At 48.5% G+C, this 12160-nt stretch overlaps 1 protein-coding gene across 5 annotated transcripts in view; it reads left to right on the top strand.

Moving 5' to 3' along the window:
* Positions 1-12160, top strand: part of HEG1 (heart development protein with EGF like domains 1) — a 36379-nt gene that overhangs the window by 9016 nt on the left and 15203 nt on the right. For all 5 annotated transcript variants that reach the window (XM_040703637.2, XM_015289963.4, XM_046943759.1 and 2 more), the window contains exons 2-11: positions 1507-1716; positions 2225-2518; positions 2969-3259; positions 3634-3912; positions 4224-4556; positions 5349-5654; positions 6392-6709; positions 7298-7603; positions 8189-8515; positions 9525-10898. In XM_040703637.2, coding sequence (XP_040559571.1) covers positions 1507-1716; positions 2225-2518; positions 2969-3259; positions 3634-3912; positions 4224-4556; positions 5349-5654; positions 6392-6709; positions 7298-7603; positions 8189-8515; positions 9525-10898 — 4038 coding nt within the window. The remainder of the gene's footprint in view (positions 1-1506; positions 1717-2224; positions 2519-2968; positions 3260-3633; positions 3913-4223; positions 4557-5348; positions 5655-6391; positions 6710-7297; positions 7604-8188; positions 8516-9524; positions 10899-12160) is intronic.

The following is a 12160-nucleotide window of genomic DNA, read 5'->3' as shown; positions in this document are numbered from 1 at the left end:
TCCTGCCCCTCTGCTCTGTGCTGTGAGAGCTCACCTGGAGCACTGCGTCCAGAGGTGGAGTCCTCAGTACAGGATAGACGTGGAGCTGTTGGAGTGCATCCAGAGGAGGGCCACAGAAATGATCCCAGGGATGGAACACCTCCCTATGAGACAGGCAGAGAGCTGGGGCTGTTCAGCCTGGAGAACAGAAGGCTGTGGGGTGTTCTGAGAACAACCTTTCAGTATCTAAAGGGGGGCTGTAAGAAGGAAGGGGACAGACTCTTCAGCAGGGTCTGCTGTGGTAGGATAAGGGGAAATAGTGTCAAAGTAAAGGAAGGGAGATTTTGATTGGCTATAAGGAAAAAATGTTTTTTAATAAGAGTAGTAAGTCACTGGAACAGGTTGCCTTGGGAGGTGGTAGATGCTCCGTCCCTGCAGACGTTCAAGGTCAGGCTGCACGGGGCACTGAGCATCTGATGGAGCTGTAGGTGTCCATATTCATTGCAGGGGGGGTTGTACCAGATGGTCTTTAAAGGTCTCACCCAACTCAAATTCTGTTGTTGAGGTTGGAAATCATCAAGATTGGAAAAAACCTCTAAGATCACCAAATCCAGCCCCAACCCATCCCCACCGTGCCCACTGACCATGCCCCTCAGTGCCACATCTCCATGGTTCTCGAACACCTCCAGGGACGGTGACTCCACCACCTCCCTGGGCAGCCTGTGCTGCCATTTCACAACACCCAGCCAACCCAATACCTTGGGAAATCTGCTGGAATCTGATCTGTTTGTCCTGGCCGTGCTGTAACTCAGCTCCCCAAACCAGCTGGCTTGCTATTGCTTGCAGAGAGAGCCTCTCAGAGCCTTGCTCTGCCTGGTGAGCATCAGGACTAGTGTTGATGGGAAATGCACACACTGGTCCCACAAGTGGTGTGACAGCTTCGGGCTGGGAGCAAAACATTTCTCTTGATGGCTGTGGTCATGTGGAGTTTAAAGGTGGGATGTGCTTGGAGCACATAGGGGTCAGTGTCTGGTTGATTTCTGTTGTATGCCAGGCTGTTTGCTGGAGGCCTGGGGCCAAGGCTTATTCTGCTTACTGTCATTTTCAGAGGGACTTCAGAGAAGTGCAAATTGCACCAGGGGCTCTGGTGTTCATGGCCACCTGCACGCTTCTGGAAGGGCTGCAGAGCACGGGATGCTAGGATGATCCACACCATCATGTCTCTGCTTTGTCCTGTGATGGGCACGTGGAGCCTGGGTTTTTATTTTTGCTCTCCTTTAAGGACTTATTCCTCCTCACGCACACAAAACACGTGGGGGTGCTGAATGCCATTGCTCCTGCACGCAGTGGTGGGTTTTGACATTTGGCACCACGCACCGATCCAATTTACACTGGTGCGGATCCAAAACTAAATGTCACGGCCGTGTTATGATTATGCAAAACTTTCTCTAGTGCAAATGAGCTCAGAGCTTGGCCTCACACATCAGCACCGATGGGATTTTCATTTTCCTTCGCTCTTCCTTTCAGACATCGACAGCAGCCATCAGATGAGGAGAAGCCTGGATGTGGCCATGAGGACCTCCAGCTCTCTCGTGGGGGACGTGGAGCTCACCTCGGTGCTGCCTGGCACCAGGCAAGGGGCAGAGCACACTGTTCCGCCTCCCAGCACCAGGACTTTCTCCCTGCAACAAGGGGGATGCACGAGGAGCAGCCCCCCTGGCCCCGGCCCACCTCCTGGTGAGTTCTGATGTTCAGACTCCCACGTGCTGCTTGCCCTGTCCCTGTTTCCATTTTTTTCTTATCACCCTTGGGTGAGATAAGTGCCTCACTGGGATATGAGTGAAGAGGGTGTCTTTAGTTCTTTAATTCCTTGGGTTCTCCTGGTTGAGGACTGCAGCAGGAGCACATCCCAGACAAATGCCCGGCTGCCAGCTGCTGGGTGTCCTGGTGGAGCACTCCCCACCTTGCACGTTTGTAGTGGTTTGCAATAAGTCCAGATTTCTCTTGCTGTGCACAAAGGCAGACAGATTTTGGAATGCTGACACGTTTTGGTGATGGAAACCTGCTGTTCCCAGCCATCCCTCTGGCAGCATGTTCTACAATAAATGTAGGAAACGTGGGAAATGCTGCTGTGACCCTATTTATTGCATAGAGTAGCACCAGGTACCACTACGGGTGATGCTTCTGCAACCCCGACCTGGTCAGCAGGAAGATTAATTTCTCTATTCTCCCTTGCTCTTTGCAGCTGCTGGAAGCCAGGCAAGAGGCAGGAGGGCACTGGCTTCTCCTGGTTACCCTGTGGACACAGACAGGACATTGACACCAGGACCAGCTCTGTCCTCATCCCCAGCACCACAGGCCCAAAGTGTGCTCCCCAGCACCCCTGTGCCCAGCTCCCCGGGTCAGCCCCCCTCCTCTCCCCATGCTCCCAGCACCCAGACTGGTGCAAGAGGCACCACGCTGCATCCTGAGGATGCTGCACGGAGTGCCACAAGCCCTGAGCTCACAGGATCACCCACCTCCAAAAACGCTTCCAGAGGTGAGTCCTTCTGGTCCTCAGGTTTGTGTCTCAGCTTCAGAACATCTCTGGAAGCCTCTGTGTAGCTTTTGCTTTCTTGAACCAGTGCTATGTTTTGCATGCGTTTGGTAGAGCCAGGCTGTTGGGATTTCGAGTAGGATAGGTGGAAAATAAACAATTTTTCATCGAAACTTTTCATTAGGCGAGCTGGGTTACTCCACCATTCGTGGGATTTTCCATGGGGGTTTTGGTGCAGTGCTTTTGTGACAGTGAGCCACAGTTCTTGCATGAGCAGTAACTTGGGTCACCCTGAATGGAGGAGATTCATGCCTTTCCAGGAGAGCTCTTTGTCCAGATTGAAAACTTCCTTCGCTTAATATGCATACGTGCAGTTTAAGCATCTGGGAAGAAAATGGATCCATCTGTTTATAATTTAATACACATAAATCCAGCTCTTTTATTGTGCCATAGCCACTGGAAGCAGCTACCAACCATCCGATGGCTCATCACTGGAGAAGAGAATTTGGGGTTTCCACGCCACCAGTGACTCCATGTCCACCACAGCCACCAGAAGCACTGGGAGGATGTTGCAGTCTCTGCCTGCCAGCACCACCCTGGTTCATCTGGCAGACATTTCCACCTCTGGTGCCAAAACCATTGACCCTCCAGACCGGACCCTGTCTCCTGGGACACCTTTGGGAGCAGGGGCCACCGTGTCCTCCGCAGACCTGCTGCTTGCTGATGCGGGCAGTGCTTCCACGCGTGAGTTTTGATGTCTAGCTGTATAAGTCAGAACATTATTTAAAGAGTCTTTATAAACAAAATACATCCTTTCTATTTTAAAGAAAGGAGGAATAATATTGTACTTGGCACATTCTGTACGTTTAAAAACATTTCACAGAAATGAAAGTATGGATAAATATTATTCTAGTTGGAAGAGGAGGATAGATTTTCTTTGAAAACTTTCAGTAGAATCTTGCAAGCTATTACTTCAGGAGTTCCTACATGGAGATCGGTTTTTCCCTGCCCTAATGATTTCCCAGTAGTAAATATTCACACATATATTGTCTGCTGAGATGAAACCTTCCCAGCTGTTTCAGTTTGTGCAGTTTTCTATTTCTTTTCTCCTTTTTCAGCCTCTCACGGCAGTCAAGAGCCCAGGAGCATCCCAACTGCTGGAGAGGTGATGCTGCACTCAGACGTGTCCACTGCGCTCAACAACATGACAATGGGGACACTGGGTTCCTCTCCGAGCTCTGCCACCAGCCCTGACCCCACCAGCATTTCAGGGGACACTTTGTCCTCCTCGGGAGCTGGGACACATGGAGCTGGCAGCTGGCAGGGAGACCTCATTACACATCCCCGAGAACCTTTGCTTGCCAGCTCGCACTCTGCCTTTGGACGTACATTTGCAGGTAGGTGGTTTGGTCTGAAAGACGGCTGCTGTGTGGTTGAGTTGGGTTTTGCGTTGCCGAGTTTGCGTTGTTCTCCTGTAGACAATGCTGTCAGTGGGTGCTGGACGTGCAGCTGCACTGGGACTGGGGGAAGGCTGGGAGCAGTGTTCAGCTTTCAGTTGAAAAACTGAAAAGTATTGGTGGCCTACTTGAAACTCCCATACTGAGAAAAGCAGTCGCTGTTTATAAAGATACATATATATATAGAAAGACCACCCATCACTTGTGTAACTCTGTATGCATTGTTCAAATCTGGTTTTCTTGTATCTCAGGTGTCAGAAGCAGCCACCAGCCAACTGACATGTCAACAATAGAGGAAGAAACCTCAGCGTCCTCTGCCACCAGTGCTTACATTTCAGCCACAGCCACTGGCAGCGGGGGGAGACCTCTGAGGTCTGCCACAGACAGCAGTGGATGGGCAGCAGAAGTCTCTTCTTCCAGCAGTGGTGTGACCGGGACCTCAGGCACTGTCAGATCATCACCTGCCTCTTCTGCAAGAGAGACCCACGGAGTGCCTGTATCCAGGGAAACCACAGCTTCCAGCCAGCCTGAAGCAGAGCCTTCACTGCTGCTCTCTCCCTCTCCTGCAGAAGGCCCTTCCATAGGTGAGGAGTAAAAGGAGGATGGTTACTTTATCCTACACTACCTGCACATCTCAAAACGTATTAGAACTATATGGAATATTCTTTTAAGGAGGAGACAGTTTGGTTTGTTGTTTTTACAGAAAAGGCACGCATATGGAAAGTTTCCTTGGGCCAAGAAAAAATTCACTTTCAAATCATTTTGAAATTCTTTGTCATTTCCAGTTGCTATCGCTATTTCTTCGACATGGGAACTAAGCAAGTGGAGGTTTGATTGTGTCCCTGCAATCCCAGGGACCCAACTTCAGATCCCCATAGGCCATCCTGCCTCCCAAAAACCAAGCCAGCTTTAGTGCAATTTGTATGTGGTCTCAGGTCCTTCATTCCATTCTTTGCTCCTGGACCTGGTTGCAGTGCTGAAGGAATCCAGTCCCTCTGAGCCCATTCCTTCATGACCTGTTCTCCCTGACTGCTTTGCTGCTCAGCATTGTGCCCTGTCTGAGCTGAATTCCAGGCTTTTCTGGCTTGTTATGAGATGAGTTTGTTCTAGCAGCATGGAGTACCCTCCATCAGTTAATGGTGAAATCAAGTGCAAGGTGTAGTAGTTCAACAGTTTCAACATAACAACACTTTTTGTGGCATCAAACCACATTTTTTTTTACAAGAAAAATTTCTGTGGGAAGGAGTCAGAACTGTGGAAATCCTCTTTCTCTAGATTGGCATCGTCTGGTATTTTCTACCTATGCATGTATTTGCTGTTTCTGAGTGCTACTGGAAGAAAGCTCATCTGTTTACCTGTATCATATCATATCTCAGCTTCCAGAAGCAGCCACGTGCCATTTAACACCCTGGCCACAGAGAAGAGAACTGATTTCCACACCACCAGCGGCTCCATGTCCGCCACAGCCACCAGAAGCACAGGGAGGACGTTGCGGTCTCTGCCTGCCAGCACCACCCTGATCCATCCGGCAGAGATTTTCACTTCTGGTGCCAAAACCATTGACCCTCCAGACTGGACCCTGTCTCCTGGGCAGCCTTTGGGAGCAGGGGCTGATGGTGGCACAGGGGCCACTGCATCCTCCCCGGGGTCACTGCTTGCCAGTTCAAGCAGTGCTTACACAGGTGAGCTCAGGCCATTCTCGGGGGCCTCATCCTGTAGGCCTTGGATACCCAGTCTGTGTGGAGAGAGGTGAGGGAGATGTTAGAATCATAGAATCATTTCAGTTGGATAATACCTCTAAGGTCATTGAGTCCAACTGTTAATGCAGCACTGCCAAGTCTACCATTGCCCCATTCCCCTAAGCTCCACATCTACACATTGAGTACCTCCAAGGATGGTGACTCTACTACTTCTCTGGGCAGCCTATTCCCATGCTTCACCACCCTTTCAGTGGATAATTTTTTCCTAATATCCAACCTGAGCCTTCCCTGGTGAAACCTGAGGCTATTCTCTCTCATCCTGTCGCTTGTTCCTTGCAAGAAGAGATAACTCCACCTCACCACAACCTCCTTTGAGGTAGCTGTAGAGAGCAGTAACGTCTCCCCCGAGCCTCCTTTTCTCTTGAGGGTGCTGGGCAATGCTTTGGGGCATTGTGGAGGAACATTTCACTTTCCGTACACCAGCACTCCCACCTCTTGTTTTTGGTGCCCTCTTCAGGGTGCAGTCCTGTGAGCAGCCTTTCCCCAGATCCTTGGGTTGGAGAGGGTTGTGTCTTCTCAAACATCTTCTCAAGGTTTAAGTCTCCTCCCACCTTATATCTGTACCCACTTTGTCAGCCTGAGGGTGGAGATAGAAGAGAGTGGGCCCATCTACTTGTACTTTAACATGTATAAATCCAGTTTGTATCGTTGTTTCCCAGCCGAAGGGGCTACAACCTCAGCCAGGGGAGGAAGCCTGCCCGACACTTCTGTCACCAGCACACCCAGCTCAGTGATGGCCACCAGCAGTGGGAACATGACCACAGAGCCCGTGGTAGACACCAGTGCAGGCAGCTCTGCTCCGGCTCCATCTGGCACCAGCTCCCTGGATGTGGTCCTTCTGCTGTCTTCTGTGACAGAGCCAGGCAGGCAGGGAGGTGTCTCACAGCGTGATGCTGGCCTCAGTGAGCTTCCAACGAAGCCGCTGCCCGTGTTTCCTCCTGGTGTTTCAGTGCCTTCATCCTCACCAAGTTCTTCAGGTGGGTTGTGTGGGTTTGCCATGAAGGGCCTCCCACCGAGTTTCTACCCTTGCTTTCTGGTTTTAAGCTAGATTTTCTGTTGAAATCTCCCCAGTTTGTAGTAAAAGGGGCCTGAGCACTGCAGGATTGGTGAGTTATTTGCCTTTGCACTGAGGCAGAGCTTTTCCTGTCAGGGTGTAGACAGCCAAGAAGCTTTTCAAGACCACACATACAGACTGAACAACCATTTGAACTCCACCCTCAAACCAAGGACCGGGTTCCCACCATCCAGCTCTTAATATTTCAACTTCAAGTTTTGAAGCGTGTCTTTTTTTTTTTTTTCCCCCCCTGCATTTAAAATTCTGTCTTTTTCCAAGAGTGGGTGCGTTCTGGGCTCCCTGGCCACCAGTTCATACCTCTGCAGTGAGCAGGACAGAAGTGCTGACCTGCAGGATGTGCGGCTCGAGGCAGCTCTGCCTGGGCTGCTTGCCTTTCTCCCTGTTAAACACCCCTTTGGGAATGGACGTGTTCAGATTTTGGCCCTCACTGAGGCCTCAAAATTGTTATTAATAGAATATATACATATGTATGTCTATCTCTGCTTTGCAGTTCCAGCGGGAGGACAACAGGTTTCTGGTGGTCCTACTGAGACTCCGTACGTTCTGACCATGCTCTCCACCCATAAGGAGAGGACATCTCAGGATGCAGCTAACCATGGCACATGGAGTGTGGCAGTGGGAAGCCCCACATCTCACCCAGACATGGCCAGGGAGCTCCACTCCAGTTCCATCCCATCCTCTCCAGCATGGCCTGGAGGCAGACACGTCTCATCCAGCCATACAGCATACACGGAGCCTGAGGTCACCTTTTTATCCAGGGTGTTCACCTACTTCTCGGCCGCTGCTGAACCTTCCAGTGAGTCTTTCTGAGCTCCACATGGCATTTGAATTAGGACAAGACCCCCCTTCCCCTGCCCTTGGCTCTTCCATGGGGTTGAGGTTCCCTCCAGCACTGTTCAGAGCTGTTGCAGGTGTTGTGGGCAATATTTATAAGCTATCCTGATTGAGCTCGTTGCTATTGTGTATCTGTCAAGACTGAGCTCATTGGAATTGTGTATCTGTTGTGGTCGAGCTTGTTGGTATTGTGTATCTGCAGCTGTGGGTGATTAACTGAAGCAGTCTCAGTAACATGTACTATATCTTCTTGCTATCATCTACTACCTACCTGGGTTGGGTTGATAACTATAAATAGCCTAAATATGACACTGTGCCTCTAATGGTACCGACTGTCCCTGTATATTTAAATCGTCTTCCTCCTTTGAAGCAGACTTGCTCTGTTAAATCACTGTTTAAGGTGATAGACATGCAAGATCTACCTTACCTGTATTTATCTGTGCAATTTTCTTAGTCTTCATTTCAAACTAGAATTACTGTATAGCTCACGAGTGCTCTCTCATCTGAGATGGTAAAATCACACACCCAATTTTTGATCCCGTTTCAGCTGTGGGAAGCAGCTATCACTCGCTAAGCAGCTCAAGTAGGGAGGAAGGGATTTCCAGCCCCCACACCGATCCCACATACGGTTCAGCCACATTGGCTGGTGGTAGAGAAGGGACACCGGTGACAATCAGCGTGCTGACCCATAGCACAGAGAGCTCTGCTTCCTACACCGAGACCACCAGTGCTTCAGAGCCAACTCGGCTGGTGTCAGTGGAGCAGAGTGGGATGGCCAACACCTCGGTTGGCAGCAAAGACCTCGCAACAGAGATGCTCTTCACCCATTCTTCCAAGCTACTCACTGATTCGTCTTTCCAAAATGATCTCACAAGTAAGTTAGCATGTCCCCATGTGTGGTTTTGTTTTGTTCTTTGTTTTTTGTTTTTTGTTTTTTTTTTTGAATGTTCCCATTGTTCTTCATTTGCTTACGTTGTATACAAAGCTCTCAGTCATTGGTATGGGTGTCCCTGGGGAGGTGTTCTCATGTGTCCAATAACCGAGGACTCAAAGCCAGGCCCTACTGACATGGCAGTCATTCCAGAGGTGAAGCTCCAAGCCTGAGTGCTAGTGGGGAAGCTCTCCTGTTTTGATGTCCATGGAAAGTGGTTTTTGCATCCTAAATGATTTGTTGTGGGAGATCCTTTCAGAAGTGTTTCATGTTGTGGATCAGCATGAATAATAGAGTCTGTTATAGAGAATCAATTATAGAGGTAAATCAAATTTTTAATTTTTAATGTCCTATATTTTTATTTGTAGTGATTGTTGAAGTTATCTATACATTCTGAAATTTGTCATATAAGACTGACTACTCCTTTAATACTACATGATCTGCATTTTTGCAGGCTGATATGCTACTCATTTAGAGTTTTCAATCAATGAGTTCACAATAAGATGCACGTTAAAATAATGCAATAATTTCATCCTACAGAGGCGTGAAGTTCACTGTGCCTAAAAGCAAACCAGCTGAAGAACAAAGATGTGCTTTAGTTTGGAATGGAGGATAAGAGAGAGAGGATATGAGTTTTGTTGCCTAGCTTCCCACAAAATATCATGGAATGATAAGTGCTCAGTCACATTAGAAAAGCAATGCTGGAAGAAGAGGGTTTTTTAAAGAAACCTGCATTTTTCATGGGTACTTTATGTCTGTCAGAGTTCACCATTTTTGAATGAGCTAAGGAGGTAGTTCAGTAGCTATGCTTGGATGATGCTCTTATTTCAAGTATGGGCCAGTTTTACAGACAAGAGTATTTTATGTATATTTCAAATACTTTTAATATGATATTAAAATGTTTTGGGTTTTTTTTTCTGACATTCTAATGCATTTTGTCCTTTTACTGCAGGCTTTCCTAGTAGCCATCAGCCAGTCAGCAGCATTGATGCAGAGAAAAGGACCTCAGTTTCTCATACGGATGGCACATACATTTCAACCATATACACCAGAGGAGGAGAAAGAACACTCCTGTCTATCTCGAACAGCAGCACCTCTGCTGACTCCTCTGAAAGTTCCACATTTTTTTCAGAAATTTCCAACCCTTCTGATTCATCGAAATCACCTGTGGCACAGGACAGGAAGAACAATGTATCCGGTGATGGGAGTTTTGTTCAACCATCTACAGAGCCATTGCTGGTGCACTCTTCCAAACCATTGACTTCTGCTTCTGTAGGCAGTGTACAAAATACAACTGTCTTTGACACTGACTCCAGGTTGTTGCCCACTGGCAGATCATCTCTGTCTTCATCAGTATCTCCACGTTATTCCTCAGTGTCATCACTGCATCACTCACTCTCATCAACACCAACACCAACTTACCTGTACGCAACATCAGAGTCATCCGAGCCACTCTCTTCCTCTGTGATGGCATCTTCAACCCCTCTGCAGGCTTTGTCATCCTCTTTGCCCACTTCCTCATTGGCTTCCCCATCTTATTCTTCAGTATCTTTATTGCCTCCCTTTTCATCACCGTCATCTGTCTCACAATCCGGTGACAGTGGCCCAGCAAGCACCCCCACAGCTACAACTGTATCCAGGCGGGTGCCCTCCACAGCTGCAGTGGCTGGCAGCTCATCCCGAGAGACCACCAAGCACAGTGGCACACACCAGCCCCAAAACAACACCTCCTTCAACATGACCAGGTCTTCCCCTCTCCCCACGGAGCCCATGGAGCATCTCAGTGGCCGTGTTGTGTCCATGTCTGCTGCCACACCTGTAACAGAAACCATGTCACCAAGGGGTGCTACCTCCCAGTGGGGTAGCTCTGGGAAGGCAACACCACCACCTCTGCTCATCACAGCCAGTGATGCCCCACAGACTGAGCCCACAGATGTGCCCCTCAGTACCTTGACAAGCACAACAAGCCGCAGCGTCATTGTCCCTGCAGTGGCACTGACCACAGTGAAACCTATTGTACTGACAACGCCATCCAGCCGCCAGCCAACGCTGAGTGATGCTAGCACCACAACAACCCACAGAGCTCCAACACCCACTACCACTAAACACATTTATACTACCGGTGAAAGCACAAAATCTGTGGATCCCACCACTACAATACCTAGTAAGGTCACCAAGGAAATCATCCCTGCTACGAGTCCTCCTCCTGTAGTCCGTCCAACAAGCAAGACCACTGTGAGCACACCTACGTCGACTTCTACCAAACCAACCACCATCCTGCCATCGAGTAGCACAGCTGGCATGAGATCAACGTCTGCAGCAGCAGGTAATGTGTCTAACAGTGCTGAGCAGCAGGGCCAACAACAACTGGGTCCCACATGGAGGGTCTTCGCAGGGTTACATATGTATATATGACAAGTCCATCGTCAGCAGGATTTGAGGATAAGAATTCTGTCTCCATTCTGGTATTTTTTAAGATAGAGGTTTAACAATTGTGCTGAGCTGCTGGAAAAAAAAAGTAAACATTTTGGTGAAGGTTTCTGATGGAAATGTTAAGCTGAAATTTGGGAATTTCAAAAAAATCAAGCTGATGGCCTTCCAGGTAAGCTTAGGATGTACTTTACATTTGTCATGAAAAACAGATCAATATCTCTCTTATGAGAAAAGGCAGTTGGCCAGCATTCGGTATTTTCGTTGGAAGCTTTTCTGCTATTATGACCTACGGTTGTTCTCTCCCCATCTCACTAAATAAATTTCTCCTTGAGGACCCATCACTTCTCCTGGTAGGTTACACACAGTGGTCTTGCTGAGTGTGTTGTGATAACCAAGACTGGGAAAGAGAAGCTGAGAAATGTGCTGCTCAACCATTCTGGATTTGCTTTTTAATTACCTTGTGATTCAGGAGTGCTCTTTGAATCCATAGTGATACTTAGCCTGGATGGGGCTCTGAGCACCTGATGGAGCTGTAGGTGTCCCTGTTCATTGCAGAGGAGTTGGACCAGATGGCCTTTAAAGATCCCTTCCAACTGAAACCACTCTGTGATTCTATTAGAGGTGGGAAAGGTTGTGCTCAGGCACAATTCTCACCCAGAGATATCCAGGTATTGCATGAGCAGATGTTTCCCTGCCCAGCAGAAAGGACTGGAGACTCTTGGGGTGCAGGAGGATGGAAGTGGCAATGCCTGACGGCAGTGCATTGCAAGGAGTCTATCAGCAAAAAGCCCTGCAGAAGAACAAAGGATTTCATTTGTCGCTGCTGCCAGGCTCCTTACCTTCCCAAGTAAATGTATTGAGCTGCTTTATATGAGTGGAAATCGATTCTGTGTTTAAAGTTCAGGAGCCTGACCCTAATACCACTGTAGGATATTGTGTATACTGACTGCATTAATCTCACTGAAATACTGGCAGTAGTGTATACTCCACCAGTAATTAGGTATTTAAGGGCTGTTTCTCAACGGATCGGTATTAATTATATTTATGGCTTCATACAGAATAAATAACTTCAGGGGAATGGATTTTTTGTCACTCGTTTCTGACTGCTCAGGTCAGAGGCACCACTCACCCTCTCACTGATGCTAGGTAGCCAGG

This window comes from Gallus gallus, chromosome 7 (genome assembly GCF_016699485.2).
Source record: "Gallus gallus isolate bGalGal1 chromosome 7, bGalGal1.mat.broiler.GRCg7b, whole genome shotgun sequence".
Taxonomy (NCBI): Eukaryota; Metazoa; Chordata; class Aves; order Galliformes; family Phasianidae; genus Gallus; species Gallus gallus.
Note: the sequence above shows the minus strand (reverse complement) of the source record. Positions and strands in the feature narration are given on the sequence as shown.